The sequence below is a fragment of the Oenanthe melanoleuca genome, chromosome 1 (assembly GCF_029582105.1).
Source record: "Oenanthe melanoleuca isolate GR-GAL-2019-014 chromosome 1, OMel1.0, whole genome shotgun sequence".
NCBI lineage: Eukaryota > Metazoa > Chordata > Aves > Passeriformes > Muscicapidae > Oenanthe > Oenanthe melanoleuca.
The window spans coordinates 41,703,952-41,726,830 of record NC_079333.1 but is presented as its reverse complement, the minus strand read 5'-3'; the positions used below and the strand labels follow the sequence as shown (position 1 = coordinate 41,726,830).

At 36.4% G+C, this 22,879-nt stretch overlaps 1 protein-coding gene across 3 annotated transcripts in view; it reads right to left on the bottom strand.

Moving 5' to 3' along the window:
- ATM (ATM serine/threonine kinase) overlaps nucleotides 1-22,879 on the bottom strand; it is a 55,774-nt gene that overhangs the window by 2,162 nt on the left and 30,733 nt on the right. For all 3 annotated transcript variants that reach the window (XM_056492446.1, XM_056492461.1, XM_056492455.1), the window contains exons 38-61: nucleotides 22,316-22,403; nucleotides 21,808-21,963; nucleotides 20,939-21,047; nucleotides 20,079-20,167; nucleotides 19,881-19,983; nucleotides 18,738-18,886; nucleotides 17,903-18,007; nucleotides 17,285-17,404; nucleotides 16,504-16,738; nucleotides 14,985-15,152; nucleotides 12,884-13,003; nucleotides 11,344-11,561; nucleotides 10,435-10,642; nucleotides 9,791-9,904; nucleotides 9,222-9,380; nucleotides 8,425-8,563; nucleotides 7,960-8,042; nucleotides 6,590-6,730; nucleotides 5,615-5,731; nucleotides 4,322-4,471; nucleotides 3,444-3,609; nucleotides 2,105-2,191; nucleotides 1,911-2,025; nucleotides 458-521 (exon numbers count right to left, since the gene is read on the bottom strand). In XM_056492446.1, coding sequence (XP_056348421.1) covers nucleotides 458-521; nucleotides 1,911-2,025; nucleotides 2,105-2,191; nucleotides 3,444-3,609; nucleotides 4,322-4,471; nucleotides 5,615-5,731; nucleotides 6,590-6,730; nucleotides 7,960-8,042; nucleotides 8,425-8,563; nucleotides 9,222-9,380; nucleotides 9,791-9,904; nucleotides 10,435-10,642; nucleotides 11,344-11,561; nucleotides 12,884-13,003; nucleotides 14,985-15,152; nucleotides 16,504-16,738; nucleotides 17,285-17,404; nucleotides 17,903-18,007; nucleotides 18,738-18,886; nucleotides 19,881-19,983; nucleotides 20,079-20,167; nucleotides 20,939-21,047; nucleotides 21,808-21,963; nucleotides 22,316-22,403 — 3,203 coding nt within the window. The remainder of the gene's footprint in view (nucleotides 1-457; nucleotides 522-1,910; nucleotides 2,026-2,104; nucleotides 2,192-3,443; nucleotides 3,610-4,321; nucleotides 4,472-5,614; nucleotides 5,732-6,589; nucleotides 6,731-7,959; nucleotides 8,043-8,424; nucleotides 8,564-9,221; nucleotides 9,381-9,790; nucleotides 9,905-10,434; nucleotides 10,643-11,343; nucleotides 11,562-12,883; nucleotides 13,004-14,984; nucleotides 15,153-16,503; nucleotides 16,739-17,284; nucleotides 17,405-17,902; nucleotides 18,008-18,737; nucleotides 18,887-19,880; nucleotides 19,984-20,078; nucleotides 20,168-20,938; nucleotides 21,048-21,807; nucleotides 21,964-22,315; nucleotides 22,404-22,879) is intronic.

The following is a 22,879-nucleotide window of genomic DNA, read 5'->3' as shown; positions in this document are numbered from 1 at the left end:
GTTGTTCATACTTCACGAAGTTTTGCCATCAGTCCCACCTCAGCAGTGAATAGGTAATTTTTCAATAAGCTGCTAGGCACTAAAGAGAATCATTAGCTTTTAATGCACAGCATAACCTGCTTTCAAAAATCAGTTTAATTCTCTTCTTTGTGACTTATGCAAAGAGGATTTAATTCAATCAGGATTACTCCTGCTGCGAATGTTGCACTATGGCTAAAGCATGTAAGTGTTGAAGAGGGAGAACTGCCTGAAGGAAACAGTTCCCATGGAAAATGCAAACTGATTATAACTTTATCAAAGATTATATGAATTAACAAATCTGACCAACACCACTATGTTCTAATTCAGTACAAAAGCCCTAAATGAGTGTATGGTGCAGTGATACATACAAAGACAAAACCAAGAAACTGAAGGTATTCTGGCAGGTTACTGTCCAAAAGAATGAAAAAATGCTTACCTCTACAATAGTCAACAAAGCTTCTTGAGAATTTCTCATAACTGCCATTGTTTTCTCACAGCATCTAGAAAATATTTTACAGTATTTTAGGTTCTTTTCAGTAAATTAAATTGTATTTTTGTAATTTAAATAATGGATATTTGTACTCAAAGTGTAATTTCTAACATAGGAGTAACATCTCTGATTTTTTCACTTGGGAAAAAAAAAGAAATTTAGACACGTAAAACCAAGAGAAGACTGTGTAGTTCACTGATTATTATTTCTCTGTGGAAAGGGATGACCTGTTTCACTGTCTTAAATATTTTGATATGCAGAGTTAACCACTGAGTTAACACTGCCTGTTAGGGTATCCCATGATGGCAGAATTGCTTGGCTGAATGAAAACATTGGAGAATCTTGGTATGGTGGTTTTCCATGAAATGAGCAGATCCCGTGGCCAGACCATAACTAATGTCTGAAATCTCCCCACAATGAGTTTTGATACCATAGTGGTTACCCACATTCACTCCCAAGCAAACTAAGCTCCTGGAAGGAGTTTTGGGAAGATACTCCTGTGAAAGAGGGATTTGGCCTCCTGTCTCCCTCAGGATGAGAACACACACACCAAAGTTAACTGAACACCTCACAGCCAAGGACTGGTTTACCACTGTACTGTTAAGCACAAATCAGGCTGGCTGAGGCAGAAACAGCATCTGCACCATTGCCTTTGATACTCTTACTTACCTCAGCTGGAGCCCAACAATTCATGTATTTCTGTATCATGGTTTCAGAAGTAATTCCAAACTGTAAATTTGACAGCATCATCTTTAGACAAGAAATGGCAGTGACTGCTCCTTTATGGGACAAAGGACTTATTAACCTTAATTGCTGCCTTAGAAAGACAACACCTATTCTGTGTACTTTTTTAAAGACATGAAATTTGGGGGTTACAAGTAATACTTCATGAACATCATCAAAGTCTGGAATGAGAAATATCCTGCTATTTAGGAGTCCCTTGGGTCATTCATAGAAGGTAGGATGGAGGTTGACAGAAACTCAGCTCATTTGGGATTCTTCTGTTTTGCAGTCCAGATCTATTATGGAATTTAGATTTTGCACTTGCAAAGTAATACAAAATATATGATCCAAAAGGAAGAAAAGACTCCAAATTACACATAAAACTAAACAGAAAATAGGAGTCAAAATAAATTGGTTCAAAGATATTTAACAGCTCTAAATATGGAGTATAGCTCTGAAAGAAATACACAGTTCTGAAAAAAAAAAAACCAAAAATGAGCTTGCAGTTGGTTATATAAATACAAGCATAGGAGTTACATGTCAGCATTTAGGTTTAGGTGTTAGCAGCAGAAATCTGAGGCTCCTCTCAAGCATCAGAACAATTAAACATGTAACAATCCCAAAGCTGGAAGTACTCTGCTGCCTTCTTATCCCTGTGCAATTCAGGAGCACTCACCTTCTGAAGACCCCTTCCACGCCAGTGATGCCCATTCCATCCACAATGTCCCTGGTTAACCTGAAGGGAACAGTCTCTGGTGTGGGAAGGATTTTGCCTTGCTCAAAAGCAACCCCTAAATGAAAGGATAATAAAAGTTTTTAAAAAAAGTTAAAGTAAAAAAAAAATTAAGGTTCTCTTGCTGTCCTACTTACCCAGATCAATATGCACCAGTTCTGCTGTTTGCTCATCTATCAAGATATTCTGAACATGTCTGTCTCCAAGTCCAAGAATGTAGCCAACTGAAACAAAAATGTAAGTGCTGAAACCATGTCATAAAAACCACAGAAAGCCTAAGAAACATTATTGGTGTAATTGTAACAGGTGAAAAAAATTATGAGAATATTTCTTCCTCCACAGATAGATCTTGTCCAAGGAAAAAGCAAATGCCATTCCACAAATCCAAAAAGAAAATGTTGACTGAATGAAATTGCAAAAAGATTATTTTCATACAGATGTGCATTTTTTATCTACTCCACAGATTTCTTCCCCATTTCTACTTGTAGATCAAAGTCTATCAAATAATATTGCAGCTATAAAAAAAAAATTAAAAATTAAAAGAAAGTGCATAATAAAACCAGGTTATTATTATTATAATTGTAATTATTACCATCATTAGCAATCCCCCCCCCAACAAAACAGACTTTCTCTAAGTCAGTTTTAAAAATCTCCAGTGATCCAAATTAAAAGATCTTTCATGTAAGCCTATTTCAGTGCTTTACTGTCCTTAAATGTAGAAAAAATATCCAAACTGCATTTCCCTTACTGCAATTTGCACCTGTTACTGTTTTTATTAGCTGATGGACATGGACAGCAGTAGCATTTCCTACAAAAGTCTTTCATCTGAATTGTACTAAACCGCAGATTTACTTCTTTTTTTCAGTAAAAAGGGAGTGCATGAACATGTTACCTTCTAAAACGGGATCTACTGCAATGTACACAATCTACTAAGAAATGTCTTCCAGAGACTCGGTATAGAACTGAGTCATCAAAAAAAAAATCCACAGTACTTACAATTAAGTATTTCTTTTTCATTGTTATGACAGGGAAATCAAAGGAAATGTCCCAGAGCTTAAATAGCCATTTCAGCCATGGATAATAATGCCAGTACAAAGGCAGTAAAAGACTGAGCTTTTCAATTCAGCTAAAGCATCAGAGGCTACACATGAAATGAATGAATGGTAAACCAAAACAACAGAAATAAAGTCAGGGAAAAAAAACCAAAACAAACAAACTACCAGAATCTAAGAAAATGAACCACTATATAAACAAAGAAACACAGAATTTCATTCTACCTTCTGCACAAAAATGGGGGTCGTGGAGGAACAAATCAGAAATCTTAAATTACAAAAATAATGCCGATGTTCTTGCTGGCCTTTTTTGGCCCTACTATGCCTTTTCTGACATGTGACAAAAGCAGGAGAGCCAGTATGTCTGAAATGGTATAAACTCTTTGGTGGTTATCAGAAGAAGGCACTGTAAATAATCCAGTACCTATTGAAGATGTTGCCACACTGCGAGTGTATGCCAGTCGTTTTTCAAACCACACAGCTGGGTCCAGGAATTTCTCCATGCAGAAATAGCGGAACACAGGTTGAAACTTCTCACAGATTTCTGTGAAAATTCTGTATTTCTCTTCAGAATGTTTCTTTTGGGCATCCTTTAAACACATAAGAAATGTTTTACCCATGACTAAGTGCTCTAGAAGGAAATGACCTCTTCCTTTCTTTCTACCCACCTCCTCTCCATCCAATGCTGTTCTCAATTCTCTTAGTTAAGAATTATTGTCTTTTTTTGCAGCAATTATTAATGCACCTGTTTTACTAAACAATTCTATTTTCATACACAACTCAGAAGCTAAAAAAAGTGGCAAAAACCACATTCCTATTTCCTTGATGCAGCAGATGCATGCATTTATTTTACAGGCATGTGAAGGTAAATGGATCTTTGTTGGGAAACACTTCCTTTCTCTGCACTCTCTTCTGGTACCTTTGCTTACCTGCTGGCCTCATGTCACAGTGAGAAAGTCATTCTCACTCATTCCCATGCAAAACTTCACAAAGCCAAAATTAAATATACTTTTATCCTGTTACTACTATAGCAATTTGAAAGGAAATAGATTCTTGCACAATTATGGGTATATAAATTAACAGGTTTACTTGACTGCAATTTTGCAAACTGATGGTGAGGTGATCTGTGGAACTGAACTGAAAATCTGAGTATCTACTCATTCCATGCCACTGGTCATATTCATTATTAGATATACCAAAAGTATAGTACATAGTTCTCTGTAAATTCCAACACCCAATCCCCCAGTAAATATTATGAATCAGCTATTTTTAGAGTGTTTTTTTAAAGTTATTTGGACTCACCAGCATTATTTTATGACACTGATAACTGGAGTAGTCCTTTGGCCTGTATCTCTTGTGAGCTCCTTCTTCAGCATTCACAAGGAACTCTCCAATGGGAGTTGTTCCTGAGCACCACTCCAGAACTCCACTTCTCTGGGAAAGGGGAACCACCTGGAAAAGCAAATCCACAGAGGGGAGGTTATACATGGAGAGAGGTTACATACACTAAACTATGAATACACACCCTGCAGAGCCTGGGTGCACATTTCTGTTTGTTTAAAAAGACAAAGAAGGTGAAACCATGTAGCTGACCATAAAATATCTTCTAAATACACACATACACATATATAAAAATCCATTCAGATTTTTTCTATCTAATAATTGCAATTCTTTCCTAGCCCAGAGAACCTGCCACTAGACATATCAGCACAACCTAATGATTAGCTACTGCTGCCTGTTTCCTTCAATTTTCTTTTCTTATGAAAGTCTCTTTATCTGTAATGCAACACCCATTCTATTTTTCCTTGCTCATTTTTACACACATAGAAACCTGAGTGTAAATTGAAAATTTTTCAAAAAATGAGACACTAACTCCATCTGAGAATTCTTAAAACCACACTAGCAATTCAGATAAGCACCTTTAGAGATTCAGAGTGCACATTTCTCATTTGTCAAAGAGAAGAGCTTATACTTTGAGAGTATACTTATTCAGAGGTCACCTTCACAGCTATTATTATAATCCCAAGTACATAAAAGAGAAGGAGGAAGGAAAAATTCCTGTTTAAGTACATTTTCTGCATTCACAGTAATAATTTATTGCAATTCTTATTCCCAGTTCCAATATGATTTGGAGCCATATTCCCAATTCCAAAAAAAACCCAGTTCAAATTCTGCATGAAAGACCCTTGGTGGGACTTCTGAATTCAATATAAGGAATATTGCAAGACTAAAATTAATTATTAATTAAGGAATATCACAAGGCAAATTAATGAGAATTCATAAACAAACTTGTACGTTCAAGTTTAATGACTAGCAACTTAGAATTTAATGACAGTGCATTACCTAATTGCTTTTCAATTACAAGTTCATACAAAGAAATCATTGAAGAGTATTTAAATATATATTGGGCATCAAGAAATTTATTTTAATTATTTGAAAAAAATTAAACTCTAATAAATACATTCCAAACCTTAAGGCACAGTGACTATTTTAATAGCACATAAATGAAAAGCCTTTAATATTGCTTTTGGGTTAAAAAAAGGAGAAGGGAGCAATATGTTTCATTTCTCTGCTGCCACAGCTGCTCAGGGTTACCTTGTATCTTCGGATATTTAATTTCCTCTTTCGTGTTTCAGTGTTTTGCTGGAGCAATGTATTGCACATCTGGAAAACTTGTTGCATGACAGCATCTTGTCTCAGGTCATCACGCCCCTTCAGCATAAACAGAAAAAGCAGTTAAAAAACACTTCTCAGCATCCATTTCTTGCTCAGCAAGTAAAAAAAAAATAAATTTAAAAATTGCACAAAACACAAGTTACTTTTCCACAATAATCACTTCCAACAAAATGTAATTAACAGTTGTTTTTTCTCTGTATTTTCTGTTAGTGCTCAGCTGCTTAAACAGAACCATCATTAACTTAAATCATCACCTTTCTCTTTAGCAACCCAGCACACAGTGAAGCAGCATCAGTTGGCACTGCAGTTCTGAATGCTGGATGCAGATCTAGTGACTCATGCTTCTCTTTAAAGCTTTCAAAACTAACCCATACTTAGCAGCAAAACAGAATTCTCCGAGCAACTGCCCAATGTTTTCAATCATAGAGAGAATGAAATCAGCTGAGGCTAAGGAGAAATAAATTTTTTAAGAGACTTTTATTTCTACGAGCATGCTTTTGATTGTCTCTGAATTGCAAATACTTTTTTTATATGGGGAAGAAGACAGGAGGTATTTAACACAAGATTTGATGGTTTCCATTTACAGTACACTTCAGGTCACCAGCTGAGACATGACCAGGCAAGCCTGGTAGTTGTCAGGTAAGCTACTAGATATTAATTACATGCACTGCTGAAAAAGAATTACAAACATATTTAATATCATTACTTATTATTTATATTATATTACTTTTCAATATTTTGCAGTTTCATTTATTAAAGCATTCCTCAACTGAGAGAGCTGACAGTGAAGTGTGAAAAGTCTGCTCATGGTACAGAAATGATACATGAAAAAACTGACAGGAGAACTTAAAGAAAAAATTCCTCTGAGATGTTGTTACAACTGACAGAACCCACCTTAACCAGCTGTCTCCTTCCTTTACCATCTGATCCTACACAATCTATTATTTTAGGCAGATTCATGCCTCCTGCTAAACGAAATTCTCGCTTGAAAGAACTTATTGTGACCAAATTTTCATATTGTCCTGTGGGATCCACCTGAAATTAAAAATATGTTTCAAATGAATGTAAATATTACCTCCATTTCACTTTTCACTCAGACAAAGCAGTAATAAGTTGTTTGCAAACCTCATTAGCAGACTATATGCTAAATATTAATATGAGCACTCCATCATCTACAAGGATAATACCACAAAGGCTATGTAAATATGCTGAGCAAAGGATTTTTTTGATTCCTCCTTGTTCACCTCATTGGTAGAGGGGATGTGGCACTGCAGACTTCTTGCCAGTCAGCACTGTCCCAAGAAACTGCTCACATATGGCTGGGGAGCATTAGGCTTAGACTAGGCTGCAAATGGACCCAATCTACAATCCCAAACCTGCTGCAGGGTACAGGATCTGTACCTCAGCCACCTCCTGTATCCTCATGCCCCAGAGCAATACTGCCCCAGGAGGCTACATCACAGACCTGCAGCCATCTCAGTCAGTCTGTACTGGAGAAGAAAGGCAAAGAAAAGAAGGATCTAGTTGTACAAAGGAGCAACACCTGGGGCCAACCAGAGTCTGACAGACAGATGTTATTTAGCATGGGTGGCAACTTCTGGCCTCTGAAGTCAAACACCTTAAAGCATTTCTTTACTTATTCAGCTTTATAGACATAACCTGAGGGATTTCAACATGAGGAATTCTGGCTTTGCAACATTTAAATTCAGACACTGGCCCAAAAAGCAACTCCTGAAACTGCACAGTTTCCCAGGTGGATCATGTGGCATCAAGAGGTGAGTGCCTGTGCACCCATCCAGTCAACTGCTTATCCAATGGGAATGGATTTCCCTCCATTACAGAATGGTAAAAGCAGAAGAGGAAAGTCTACTGATTCTCACACCTTTTGTGACATTCAGTGCCTCCTGAAACTCTGAGCTAGCACCTACAACACACGAGATTCACACTCCCAAATCTCCTGTGTGCATTAGCAGCTCACTAAGGTATCACCTTTTGATAATGAGAGACTACTCAGAGGTAACAGAGGCAAAACTGTCTTTGTACAATAAACCATTATCCAGCACACATAACATTTGAGATCAAGGTTTTCTAAGGAAACCATCTCACCCTGCACCTCCCACATGACAAGAAAGTATCCCCATAAGTGGACCTGTAAAAACCATGGGAATTGGATGAAGAGATGACTGCCATTACAAAAGCCTGAAGATTATTCTATAATTCTATGATGATGGTATCATAGTGTATATTTTTTCAACTTCAGTCACCTTAATTTCCATGGTAGGAACAGCAACATCCTCCAAGTTTTTCAGTTTAATAATTGGCTGGTCAGCTGGAATACTTATTCCTTCTGTAATTAAGAGGAATTAATATTTTTCAGTTCAGAGCTATAAAAATACACCTGAATTGACAAAACCCAGCTTAGATTGCTTTTGGGACCTCAAAACTTCACTGCATACTTTTACTGAGCTGATAAAGATGACCACAGGACAACTACTGATTTCTGGAATTTCATACTAAGGATGTGAGCCCTACAGTGCAAGTAATTACTATTAATTTTAATTCAGACTGCATTCAATATCTATCAAAAATAGGACACTATGCAAATATATACTCTTTTATCTAAATTAAAGTACCTCCTTTAACTAAATATCATTATTTAGAAGTACACTTTTTAATCTAATAAAAGCTATCTTCATTATTAAAACAAAAATAGGCTTCCCAGTACTTACTTCTTTGAGATTTCCATGGACTAGAATCTAAATTTGCTAGTGTGATGTAAGCATCACAAAGTGCTTCAATGTCTCTAACCATAGCAGCTCTTCTTTTCCTTACAATATTCATTATCGTGCTAGCAGCTTCCATTCTGTCCTAAAAAACCCCAATGGAGAACATCAGATCTTGTAAACCACACTTTGTAATACCACAGATGCATCACAACATGCAGTCAAGTACAATTGATATTTGTCCTATGAAAACAGAGCAAACTGCAGCATTGGAGAGCCCTTTGTGACATGACCTGAAATAATTATAAGAAAAAAATTCTGTGCTGTCTAATCTGAGATAATAAGTAATGAAAAATATTATTGGTGAGGGAGAGGGAGCAAACATGTCCAGACAAAATGTAAAAGAGATGCAAAAATTCTTCAGAAAAAATACCCAATTCAGTATGTACTTCCAACAATAAAGCCACTCAAGTCTTTCCTGCATCTAAAATGCCTTTTGCAGAATGACACATCAGGAACTTTTATCACAAGAGTCTGCTATAATCAGGATTATTTTTGGCACAAAACATTAACCATATTTTGTTCAACCCTGTAATGATTTCTTTCAATAATAATTACCTATGTATGCACAAAAGGGGCGGGGTTAATTATTAAAAGCACTGTTTCCCTCCTACTGCTCCTTAACAGAAGTCTGCTAATGAGCTCTATACTAAAATATGCTTTTACATGGTGATTTTTTTTTCATTTTTAAACAAAATTAAAGGATTGAATATGATTAATAGAATAGAAGTTTTTGTAGTCACCACATCAAGCTGGGAGATCTCTTTTGGTGTATTTTTAGTTAACTTATTTCTTCTTATTTCATCTGGTTTTGTGAGGAGTTCATCTTTGTTAGCATTAGCCAAAGCTAATATTATAAACAAAGTATGATGTGGATGATCCAGTGAAATTCGAGACATTAGCTGCCAACAAAAGAAAAAGATGCCATTATTGATAACAGAAGAAAAAAACAATACTTAATTAACATTATCAATTCTTTTGAACTTCTAAGGTTCCTAAGATGAAGTAAAAGGTAATACTTAGAAAGCATTTCCATAACTGAAAAAACATTCAAAGTAGATTTCCATAGCTGCATAAAACTACTCTAATACTACAAGAAAATCCGTGAAGTTGATTTTTTAAGTTAAGAAATGAGAAAAGTCCCCAATCCTCTTCCCCCACTATATTGATTTGGGATCACTCAATTTTAATACACCCTTATCACCTATATAACTCATTTAGCTGTAACTGCTCAGAGGAATGTGGATATTGTTTAGAAGCAGGCACTACCAAGCCCATCAAGATATCCTTAGATAAGAAAGGCAAAAATTACATTGTTCAGAACTTCATGAAATCCTAAACCACCCATCATCTTAGTTCCCATCCGAGCAGCCAGCTGGTACATCAGAGGCAAGAACTTGTATGAAGGGATCTTCTGTGCGTTTTTCTGTAGCAGAGAAAACTCAGTTAGAGAGCTGTGCAAAAACTGTAATCATAAAATGTATTTTTTAAAAATTAAGAAAAATCACAGTTGTGTGATGAAGCAGCAATTCTGTGAGCATCACATCATCTTGGCCTGTGTCTCCTAAATGCTGCAAGTCCTTCATAGGAAAAGTACTACTTTCTATTCTATTCTATTTTTCATGGCTTTCACCTAAAAGTATATATAATATGAACAAGAATAATGTACCTAAGGATGTTCAAGAAAATTCCAAGGTATTTGAAGAACAAAGTGACCACAGGAGATATGTTTAATCACACAGACTTATCAAAGTAAAATGCTAATTAAAGTTAAATTAAAATGCATTGAGAACTACAGGTCTCACTCATTAAAAACTAATTGATAAGCAATGACAACAAGTTCTGGGGCAAAGTTAAGGAGCTACATAATTCATCTTCTAGAAATACAGGAGAAGGAGAAGAAAGATGAATATTTATTTGTCCAAGCATTAGGAAAAAAATGGAGCAAACATATACCGTCATCATTTCATTGACTCTATCAACTGCAGAATTTTCCAGCCATAGGGAACAGAGTCGGAATATCCACATATCATGCTCTTCCCCACTCAGCAAACAGCTGATGTAGTTCTCCACTGCTTTGCACAAGAAGCGTTTACGATCCTCGGTCAGGGCTTGTATTGCCCCTTCATCCAGCTCCAGTTCTCGCTGAACCTTCACTGTGTATCTACGTGAACAGATGGCACGTTTGAACAACAAATTATTTCTTAATGAACTTACAGCCAGGCTTCCCTAGGTCTCTCATTTACTAATTTAACATTTCTTAAATTATTCTGTACAAGCACAGTAAAATAAACAATTAAGAAACTGGGAGCTACTCCCTTGCTGTATGTGCACACAGACCACTGCTCTAAGTAAACTTCCTGTCTTCTGTCTTCCTGACTTAATCTCAATATTGTTATAAATGTGAATATCCAGTGCAGATCATTTGTAAAGACTTCAGTTTCCAGCAACTGAAGTTCATCCTTCCTTTTCTGCTCACTTGCAGTTTCTCTTACTAAATCCTCAAGAATTCTGCATTAAATTCAATTCTACTCTCTCAGTAAATGTGCAATAGAGAAAAATCCCAACTCTTTTATTTACACTATGTAACATTTTTGTCAAATAAACTGAGTAGATCCAGGGAACAAACATGAATTCCAGTCCATGATCATCCACACTGTGTCCCTGGATTAGTTTTGGCTCACGCTACCCATCACACACCTAGACCACGTCCAGGCACAGTTGAGAAACCATTCACAACAAGCACTATGGATGTGGCCACTGCTTTGTGGAGAAGGGAAAATGCAGCTGTAGAGATATTGCCCAGAGAGCAGAGCTGGAGCCTGAGACAGCTGCCCAGTATTCAGTCTCCACCTGAATGCTCACCTGTTAGTCTGAACTCTACGCTCCCTGATGAGACCAACCTCCTCCTTGGCCTTCTTCAGCAGGGCCTGCTTATTTTCAAACTCTGAGGATTTCATGTAATTCTCAATTCGCTGGTACTGATTATCAGAGAAACGAGCCAAGGAGAGGAAAGCCTTCATCTTTCCTTTCTTCAGCTCATCACTGCTGTCTCCACTGTGGCTTGCAGCAATTTCCACAGCCTAAAGGAGAAATTACAATAATGGTAAGGTTAATCATCAGATAAATAGTGTTGCTTAACACTTGATAAAACTATTATCACAGAAAAATGGGCTGGAAGTAACATGGGGAGCTCATTTTTTCAACTTCCTCCCTGCTCAGGCAGGGTCATCTGCTTGAATAGATTAGAGGGAATAAATATGCATATAAAATAAATGTAACACGCTTAATATTTTTCTCCTAAGTGAATTTAATCTTTGAGAAATGTTTTGGTGCAGAGTCAAAAATTATTATCCTGTAGGAAACAGCTTTTATAGCCATACAGGATTTTTCCATGCTTATCTATCATTTACAGAGGCATGAAGTTTTAAAATAGTATTACAGCCTTGTACTACAAGATGGTGAGAAAAAATGGATGAGAGTCCAAAAAGTGCCAAAAGTAAAGGAAATTATATATGAAAGTAATGGATTCAAATCATCAGAGTGAAGAAAGCATATAGAGAGCAACAGAGAAAGGGCAACTATGTTTCACAAATTAGTATGAAATAAAGAAATGCAGAGTGGAGAAATATTAATACATTTGTATTGCTGGCTAAGAGTTTAAAACAAAAAAAGTACAGTACTTTGAAATACTAGAACAAGATGTTGGAGAATATCAGGGGTGACCTTATCACTGTCTACAAGTCCCTGAAAGGAGGCTGTAGCCAGGTGGGGGGGTCAGATTCTTCTCCCAGGTAACAAGTGGTAGGACAAGAGGACATAACCTGAACCTTAAGCTGCACCAAAGGGGGCTCAGGCAGGACATTAGGAAGAATTTCTTTACAGAAAGGGTAATCAGACACTGGAGTGGGATGCCCAGGGAGGTGTTGGAGTCACCATCCCTGAAGGTGTTTAAGGAAAGACTGGACGAGGCAGTCAGTGCTGTGGCCTGGTTGACATGGTGGTGTTGGGTCACAGGCTGGACTCCATGGCCACAGAGGTGTTTTCCAACCTAACTGATTTTGTGGTTCTGTGAAATACAATGGGCATACTGAAAAACTGAATAATCTGTCCCCTGAAGGAAGAAGTAGGGATAGGGAACAGGAAACTAGACTAGTAGCTGTAATCACTGCACTTCTAAGCCAACAAAAGATGTTTCACTGTGATTTCTACAAAGCCATATTCTGAACATTTAACAAAGTTACAGTGCTACACAATACAATGGGAAACCATAACATTTATATAAGAAACAATATTTTCAATACAGAAAAATAACGACTGCACTGAAAAATCTACTTGACATTTTAACACTGTATTTTAGCACAGCATTATCTCAAAGACTGTACATTTCAAAGACTGGATGCACCTTTTCTAAGTATTTCTGCATGATGACTGTAGGGTTCTCCAAGCATGTTTCTGCTAACCAGGTTCCACAGAGCCTCAGACACTCTGTATACATCAATTTCAGGTGAGGATCTTTCTCCACCTTTGAAAAAGCAAGTTTTGGGAAGAAAAGATTAAAGAGAGGGAGGCATTGAACAAAAATATCTTTTATATATGAGGCAGGAAATTTCTAAAGCTTTTAAAGTCTGAATAGAATTCAATCACTGAGGCGTATTACACATAATGCATCTACAGAGTTATTTTCCATACACATCTACAGTAGTCAATAACCTTAAATCACATTCACATTCTACGTAATGCTAAAGGAGAGTGAAAGAAACATTTAAGAAATTCGAAGAAGTTTTAAGAAGTTTAAAGAAACATTTTAAAACACCTGATAGTTTGAACAATCAAAAGCAGAATAAACCAGAGACAAAACGTAATAAAATTTTTTAAAATTCACGGTATGTTTTCAGAATTGTATTTTATAATATCCCCATTCAGTCTGAAGTACCATAGACAACTCCATAGGTAACAGTCAAGAACCACAATAATCATGTGTAACCATCAAATTCCTCAGACAGACTTCTACATGGAAATTTGATCAAAAATGTTTTGAGAAGAGGAAGGAGCAGGTTTCCAAAGGACTTGTCTCCAGACTGGATGTTCAATTTTAACTTTAGAGTAGAATAACTTTGCAAAATACTTCTAATATAGGGTACATATTAAAGACCATGTGACCAAGATGGCAACTGACTGTGAAATACCTATGTGAACATCACAGGCTGTGAAAACACAAATCCTCCTTGCATGGACAAGGTAAATACAAGGAAGGACAAAATTTTTGGAGTGCCTCATCAATTGATTAATGGAGAGATTCCAGAAATCAAAAGAGCAGATACCTTTGATTTTACTCTGGTATGTATAGAGAAATTGGTCCAAAATAATCCAGCTTTTCTGAAGTGTGATATTCTTTAAGAACATACATGGATTCAAAGCAAATGTCTTTCATCCTCCAGAAATTCTCAAAGAATGCCATCACAGCAAGCATAAAGTATGGACATAAAGGCATTTTTACCACAGTGGTGCACAAAATTAAGTTATAGTCAAGTATTTGTAGACTATATTTTATCAAACATCATCCTGAGAGATCTGTAAAGGCCTGATGGGCCAAGGTCAACTCTGTGAGGTTCAACAAGGTGCCAGGTCACAGCAACCCCAGGCAGTGTCGGGGAAGCTGCCTGTTGGAAAAGGACCTGGGGGTGCTGCAAACAGCAGCTGAACATGATCCAGGTGTGCCCAGGTGGCCAAGAAGGCCGATGGCATCCTGGCCTGGAGCAGCAGTGCTGTGGCAGCAGGAGCAGGGCAGTGACCGTCCCCCTGCACTGGGCACTGCTGAGGCCACAGCTCCAATCCTGTGCTCAGTTCTGGGCCCCTCACTGCAAGAAAGACATTGAGGGGCTGGAGCGTGTCCAGAGAAGGGACACGGAGCTGGGGAAGGCTCTGGAGCACAAGTGCTGTGAGGAGCAGCTGAGGGAGCTGGGGGTGTTTAGCCTGGAGAAAAGGAGGCTCAGGGGGTACCCATCACTCTGCAGCTGCCTGACAGGAGGGGGAGCTGGGGGGGGGGTCTGCCTCTTGTCTCAGACTACAAGAAGTAGGACCAGAGGAAATGGCCTCAAATTGCACCAGGGGAGGTTTAGATTGGATATTAATCACTAGAAGGATTGTCAAACATTGGAACAGGCTGCCCAAGGAAGTGGTAGAGTCACCATCCCTGTTTAAAAAGGATTTGAAAGACATGTACAAGTGGTGCTTAGGGACATGGTTTAGTGTTGGGCTATGAATAATGACATTTGCCAATTTGACATCACATTTGCCAATCTTATAGACTGACTTTGATAACCCACAACAAGATTTGCTAACAAAGGTTTTCTTGTCTTCATACATTTTGACAGTACAAACCCGATTAGTATTTAATACTGCAGATGGGCTTTTAATTTTCTTCTATGGGAAAACTTCTGAAAGTGGAATTAGCACCTTAAATAATTTAATTCCCATAAGTTTATACATTATGTAACACATACCTGAATCCAATCTGCATCTAATTTTTTTATCATCGTTTTAAGTATATTCAGTGCAAGACTCTCTTCCTTTTTAGCCCAGAAAACCTGAGCTTCTTCAAGTTGCCATTCACAAACTCCATTTCCATTTGGATTGTGTTGTTTGATTTGAAACATAGCTCTTTCTGGAAGCTGAAATTGAAAAAATAACCATGAAAAATTCTTTAAGTAAAATATCTGTATCTCACAGCAAGTTTTGTTTTCAGATTCCATCTCCATTTTCTCTATTTGTGCACCACAGTTTGCCCATACAATGCTAAGAATTTATTTACAGCAAAGATATGAAATCATTTTTCCATACAATTGCAGAAAATCCTGATTTGCAACAAAAATAGACTGGAATCAAACCTCTCAAACTCTAAAATAAAGCATCTTAGTTTAGCATTTTAAATTGGAGGTAGAGAAATTCTATAATGTGTACCTACAGAATTAATGGATTTATGGCTTGGCAATTATTATTACATTATTACATGCTTTACATACATTATTACAGACCACAGAAGAATAATTTTAAAGATGGCATCACCATACACTAATTCTTTTGAATGCCTAAATCTTCACACAGATCACTGGTAAAGTAGTATCCTCACTACTTAGTATCACTATGACAGGACAAGGAGCAAACCATGTTTTTAACAAACTTCAGGCTCTTACAGGACGCTCAATGCCACAGTGTTGGTAGCTGGGCAGGCATGAGACAAAAATGTCTGAAATCATTCCCCAAACAGCTTCAGAGGCACTGAGTAAAGTGCCACTGCAAAATCATGAAATCAAAGACAGCTTTTCTACTGATTTCATCACTACTCATAAAAAGAGTTAGAACCTTCCTTAAATGAAAGTTCAATTTAGTTTCGCATACGTGAAGTGTTAAACACCTTTCCAGGTTCTGTATTTAGCTGCAGCTATTTTCTACAGAGGTCCTTGGAGGATACTGTACTCTGCAAATTCTTGTGGAGTTATTCATCCAGATGCACCACTCAGAACAAGACAAGGCTGACTCTGGACCTTAAATACATCAGCAACTGAAAAAAACCACTGATACTGCAAATCCCAATAAGTCATTCACTGAAAGAGATTTAACACAGTGCAACGATGTTTTGAGAGTATGAAACTTTACAACATTAAATATAAAGATGCAATGAAGTTATCTCAGCAGTTTTATTCTGGGATACTACAACATATGATGCAAGTGAAAGCTGGATAAAACCGCAGCAAAATTAGAAACAGACCTAGAAGAGCATTCTTGACTAAAAACGTCATTTTTTGTATTACCTACCTCATTCAGTGGCTTACACTTATGAAAAAAATTCAAAAAACATGCCCATAAATACAATTTATTAATAAATTCTACATCATTTAAGTCTCAGATTAATCGATTTATTGAACAAACTTAGAATACAGTTAATCATTAGTACTGTTAAAAATGAAGTTCTTTTATAAATGGAAAAAACGTCTGTTTCTGATCTTTCCTGAAATTTATTACCTGAGTATTTTTAGCAGTTCTTGCCAATCTAGAGAGCTCCACTAGATGTTTGGTTAGGAGGTCTTTAATACATTCTCTTTTGGCATTTTCACTCTCCTTTTCAAGCAAGATTTCCAAAATTACGGTGCGCAGAGCCATGACAGGTTCCTGGAAATGGAAGTCACTGTCTTTGAGAAGCTGGGACTGTCTCTGCCATTTCAAATAAACATCATTCAGTTGTTGAGTAGTAACAGATCTGCAATTGGTCCCAAAAGAAAAAAGACTTGTTATTAATTCTCACTAAATATCAGTGAAATGCAGGATGAGTAAAAAGTATTTAGGAACAATATTGATGGTAGTAGAAGTCCATGAAGAAAATTATTCAAATTGACACAGCTTCCAGTAATGCTATGGATGTCATTACAGAAATGGAAAACATTTTTAGAAAAGAAACTAGAAGAGGAAGACTCAGCTACTTGAGTAAACCAGAAGCTAGGAGATATGACTGTTACCTTGGAGTATGAGGGAACTCAACATAAAGAAAAGAAAACAATTATTTAAAACAGAGTATTGGCATGATATCAAATAACTCAAACTAGGCTGTAAATTAAGCCAGTCTGGAAATAAAGAGAATCCAAAATTGTCTTAACATAGTGAAGCTAAAATCCTTGTAATTTTCAATATGAAGTTTGAGATGTTGATGAATAAAATCTGTAGAGGTCATATTAAGTTCTGTGCTATGCCTGATTACTAAAAATCCTGAAAACTGAGGAAGTGGTGTGAAACAATCTTAAGAAATCACCTGGAGAACAGCAGACCTGCATTTTCCAACTCTCCAATTAGCTGTAGTCTGCAAAGGGTTGGATATAATGAATAAACAGACTCAAGACTTCCCTTGCACAGCTCTTCTACTTCATTCACTCTATGGATTTAATAGAAAAATAGTCGATTATTTTAATTTAATATCAGTAAGTAATTCCAAATATTCATAACATATTTCCACAAAGAGAACAGCATTTAAACAGCCAAATTATTCTGTTTAGAGTTACTTTGTATTACCATTAAAATTAAAAAAAATTAAGTTTGTCAATAAATGAAAACACAGTAAGCACAAAGAAACTCCAAAATCTATGTGATAGCTCAGCTAAAGAAGAGCATTCAGCACTGGAATCCACTGAAGGTATCCACAAAGTAAGAGATGTGCACAGGAAATGTATCTTCAACTAGCACACAAATTATGTATGCACAGATGACAAACTGAAGTTAAAAAAACTTAGAGCTGCAGTCTGGAAGTAGTTTTACTTCTATGCATGAGTCTTTATCTAAGCCCATGACTGTCCTTCATACATAACCTGTGACTACAAATACACACATTGTCTCCATCTCTCTAACATCAGAGTATTTGCATAGAGTTTGTTACCTGGCATCTTTAAGACTGTCATGGAAAGCAGAGAATTCCTTATCTCGTAAAGACTGAAGAGCATCATACAATGATTCATGGTACCCTGGACTTCCTGCTTCATCTCTAACAAATAAAAGAAAAGGTAATATAGAATAAATGAACAATGATCTTCAGATTGTGCAGAAGAGAAATGAGCACACAAAATGTATGTTCCTCATCCTGCTGTAAGAATCTTAGAAGAAAAATTCTCCTGACTACTAAAAATTGATGTAGAAGGAGTTACTGAAGATCCTATCATGTAACTTTTTTTTTTTGCTTTAGCCAAAACATGAGTCTATTTTGCATTCCTCCTAAACTGTGCAATGATGCAGCTGTACTAAGGAAGGACAGAGGTCACACTAGACCCCAGTCAGTCACCTCCAATAACTGCTGCCAGGCACCCAACAGGTATCCTCTCTCCAGGACGTTATTCCTTATGAGGGAGTAGCCATTTATCAGTGCTGGTGTTTGCTTATCCAGGACTTGATAACCTCTTGTGGCTTACTGAGTAATATTTTCCCTATTTTCTTATAAATTAGATACTAAAAGCTATCCCTCTCTCATACTTAAGATACAACTACTATATGAGTCAAAAATGGAAAATTTCAGTTTAGTGTTACAAACAATCAAAAAGCAGAATCACCTGTGTACAATTTCGCAGGAAAAAAGTGAAAAACACTGATTTCAATTCAATGATTAACATGAATTAGGTGACCTCTTCAAAGAAACTATATTCTAATCTTGTCTGGTTTTGGTTGGATCTGGTCCTATTGCCTTTTGCTTAGGGAACTAGCAAAAAGATAAGATAGTTTACTTGACACAAGAGATGTGGTTCCACTGCATATTCCTCCACGCTGCCTGGTAGCGTATTTCCTGGAGTTCTGCACACCACTCAGTGTTTTCATGTTCCAGTCCTTTTAAGTACATGGAAAGAGTGTGGCAAAGCCCAAAATTCTGCAAAGCCTGGAATTAAGAAAATTACTCAAAATTGATCTTCCTCCTTTATTAAACTGAACTGGTATTGTTAAAGGGCTTTGTTTTACTTTTGGAAACCAAGAACTTTTTGCAGGAAAGACCATAACTATTTCTAAACTCTACACATAAAATGAAAACTTTTTAATACGACTACCAATCACACTATTGATATCTGCAGCTCCAGGAAAATGGTTTTACTACTACTGTGGCTGGCATTCTTTGAAATAAATTTTCACACCGTGCTTCACATTAACTATCAGCTCACATTTCTCCATCCTATTATTCCTGGGTGGTAAATCAAAATTCTTAAAGAACTCTTTCTCCTGATGAAGATTTGAAAAGATTTCCTATAAGTCTTTATAATTGTGACCAATTAATCAGATTACATGTGAAGCCACTATGAAGGACAAACACAACAGAATTTTAACAGTGATACTAAATGATTTACAGTAAGAAATTAAAATTACCATAGGAAAATTAAACTGGGGAAAACACATATACCTCTGTGCTAAACTATTATAGAACAGGTAAAAACATTTTTAGGCTAAAAATGGCAATGTATTTTTAATGGTTCAAAATAACATTAATTCTTTTTATCTACTGTATCAGAAAAACCACAGTTTCACAATGGAGAGGTTTAAAGGAGATAGCAAAAATAACCAATTACATTACTTTCTATACCCTGTCATTTTATGAATTGGCCATGTTGACTCTACTTACTTTTAAGTATTTCACAAAATTCATTACCCATGATGGGGATTACGGGTGAGTGACAAGAGGACTAATAATGTTAATGTTTTCAGAACAAATATTGACTTGTCTTCCACTACACAGTTTGGATGTCTATGACAATGGGCTAGACTTAATGAACAAAGAGATCACTTTACAAAGAGATCCTGAAACAATTTTGGACACACTACAAATGACTCAATATGATGAATATCACTTCTTACACTCATTTCCTCTAATAAAATAATATTACCTCTATTATTCCTGCCTGGCGAGTAGATGGAGAGAGGCTTGTCTCAAGATCATATGTTACAAGGGCTTTCTCCCATACTGCTTCATGCTCATATGTTCTTATCCTTTGGTAAGTGAAAAAGAAGTTTTCAATTTAAGTTCCTTACTAGTAAATGAAAGCAATGCCTTTAAAGAACATAAGAACATGAATAAATTTTACCGTGCCAATGGCTGTAACATTCTTCCTCCACCACAGCCATAAAGACTGTCAGGTTCTCCTATGCTTCTATAGATGTCCATGAGAAGGTCCTAGAACAAGCAATACAAAACAAAGAACTATTTTTCTGGAACCAGCTCAAGCTAGTTTTACATAAATCATATCAGTTTATAAATGTTTTTACAGGTAACATCATCGCTTTATTTTTCTTTATGTAGCACCTGAGCCTGCTATCATGACAGGGACAAAATGTTCTGTAGTCTAGCCAAACTCTTCAGGCCTACTTTCAATGCTGATTTATTTTTAAAAGATCTAGAACTGGGCCTTAAGTGGGCTAGTTGAAAAGCAAAAGGCAATAGTACTGAATGGGCATTAGCCACACTGGCTAAGCAATGCATCTTAAAAATTATACAAGCACAGCTCAGGAATAATCAACTATGGAAAGAACAAGAGGGAGTAGACAAGGCTACTGGATCACATTTGATATGTCAAATAAACCTGAGGGAGATAACACTACTTTGGTTTTGATAATTACAGCTTCTACATCACTTGCTGATTTGTAATGAACATGTATCTGTGACAAAAGAAACTGAAAAATATTTGGCTAACTACTATCCTGAAGTCAGCTCTTTTGGCAAACAAAGCCTGCTTTGCTGTAATTTAAAACTTGCCAGTTAGTGTTTCAGGTGAACTAATACTCCATTTAATTTGTCTGGAAGGCAACTGAGTTGACTTTGAATTAAAGTATGAAGAGAACTTTAAAACACGTTTTCTGAATTCAACTAGATCTACCCTCAGCTCAGATAAAATCAGAATTACACAAGAAGGTTTGCATTCAGATTAGGAAGCACACACACAGGTACCTGTAAACTTAGGCCAGTTTCTTCTTTACTTTTTTCATTCAAAGTAGAAATAGGTGTTTTTTGACTTTCCTCTTCAAATGTCAAACTCTTAGCTGCTTTAAAAGAAGATCTGAAAGAAATGTTTCACTATGAAATTTCATATAGAGAACTAAAGTAATTCTGAGATAACACTCAAGAAATAAGGGGCACAAACAATAAATGCAAGATTGTCATATCCCCAGGTTATTCAGTATGGTTCTTCATCAGAATGAGGAAGTGATCAGTTGAGCTGGGAATTTCAACATCAAGGGATTTTAACACCAAGGTGTTTTGGAGAACCCCCGCTACACACACTGTGTAATTGCTAATATCTTATGAAATCAAATTGCTTTTGTGAATGCCTGAAGTGTTCTGTCCCCTAAAAAAAAAAAGCAATTAGTGAACGTATAGGCATACAAACAAACTTTTGTTATATTTTCACTACCTTACAGTAGTTTGTTACAAAATCTAAACTAGTTCCATATTTTGATCTTGCTAGACCAGAAAGAAAGATACTTGTCTGTCATGGAAGAAAGTTCCTACAAGGATCATTTAGCTCTATTCAGACAATTCTGGTCACGATTCTGGGATTTCTTTCTCCTCTTGATTAACTTCTGGCTGTAATTTAACCAACAGTACTAACAAAACTTTCTGATTATAATTCAACACCATACTATTTTGAGGCTTGGATCACACTCAAGGATTGGAAATATTTTTCATGTCTATACGCACACCTATGGAATATTTTTAAAGTTTCCTTGCCTTTTCATAAACTAAAACCAAAACACTGCTGGGACTCACAAAACATGATCCATTTTGCCAGAACTGTCAGGAAACAGCACTCCTCCTACCTTTCTTGCTGCTTGTCCCTATTTATCTTGTCTGCGTAGATTTCTGCGTAGAGCAAGGCTGTGAAGTGAGCAGCACACGACTGTGCTGCTATAGCAACCTCCAGATAATTCAGATCTAGCCAAAAGCTGTCCTCAAAAACTGTACCTGAAACAGATCTGATTAAATAAAGACTTTAATACTGCTGTAACAGACTTTTTCTCTGGCATTAAACAAAATAAATCCAGTATTAACTATAAAGCTTTCCAAAGGGTAACTTTATCTTAGCCCCTGGAAAACCCACACCACAAGAAGTTTATTAGACAAAAGGGTTTTAGAAAACTCCTTCAACATAGTTAGAACCCTTTAACAGTAGCCATATCACCTCTGTAACAAATGCAAGGTCATCACTATATTTTCTTTTAATCAACATATTCTCTACCATGTTCTTTTTCTTTAATCTACAGTACTAAGAGATCTTTGAAAAGTCCCAATTGAATTAAGGCAATGTTTTGAAAAGCTTGAATTTACCTCTTTTGTCTTCTCAAGTAATCAACAACAGCAAGCATGGCTCGTCGAGATACTTTATCCAAACTTCTAAAATTATGGGCTTCTTGCTCTGGGATGTATTTTTCAAATGAAAGGATATAATGAACTTTAGTCATAATACATCCATTTACACAATAAAAAGGTCTATTTTGCAGTCAAGAAAATAACTAAGAACTTCCTTGAATTGCATTTCCAAAATTAAATTGTTTGCCACAAAATGTATATCTTCTCCTTACATGATGTTATTGATGTAGCATATTGACATCATAATTTTATGAAATTATCTTTGTATTATTAGTTTATGGATTCTATCTTTTCTTACAGAATTCAGAGATGAATTAGTATAATTTTAAAAAGCTCTGTAACAGACCTCTCCCATTAGGCTTCTGCTGTGTAAGTTATTCCAAAGTCACAGAAATACTTCTTATTAAATTACTTGATTGCAGAATGTCAAGTGTGTATGGTGACACAAAACCCCCTACTTTCCACACATAGTTTGAAAGAATCTATGTTTCCATGTGTTGCTTCTGGATTAAAATAAAAATC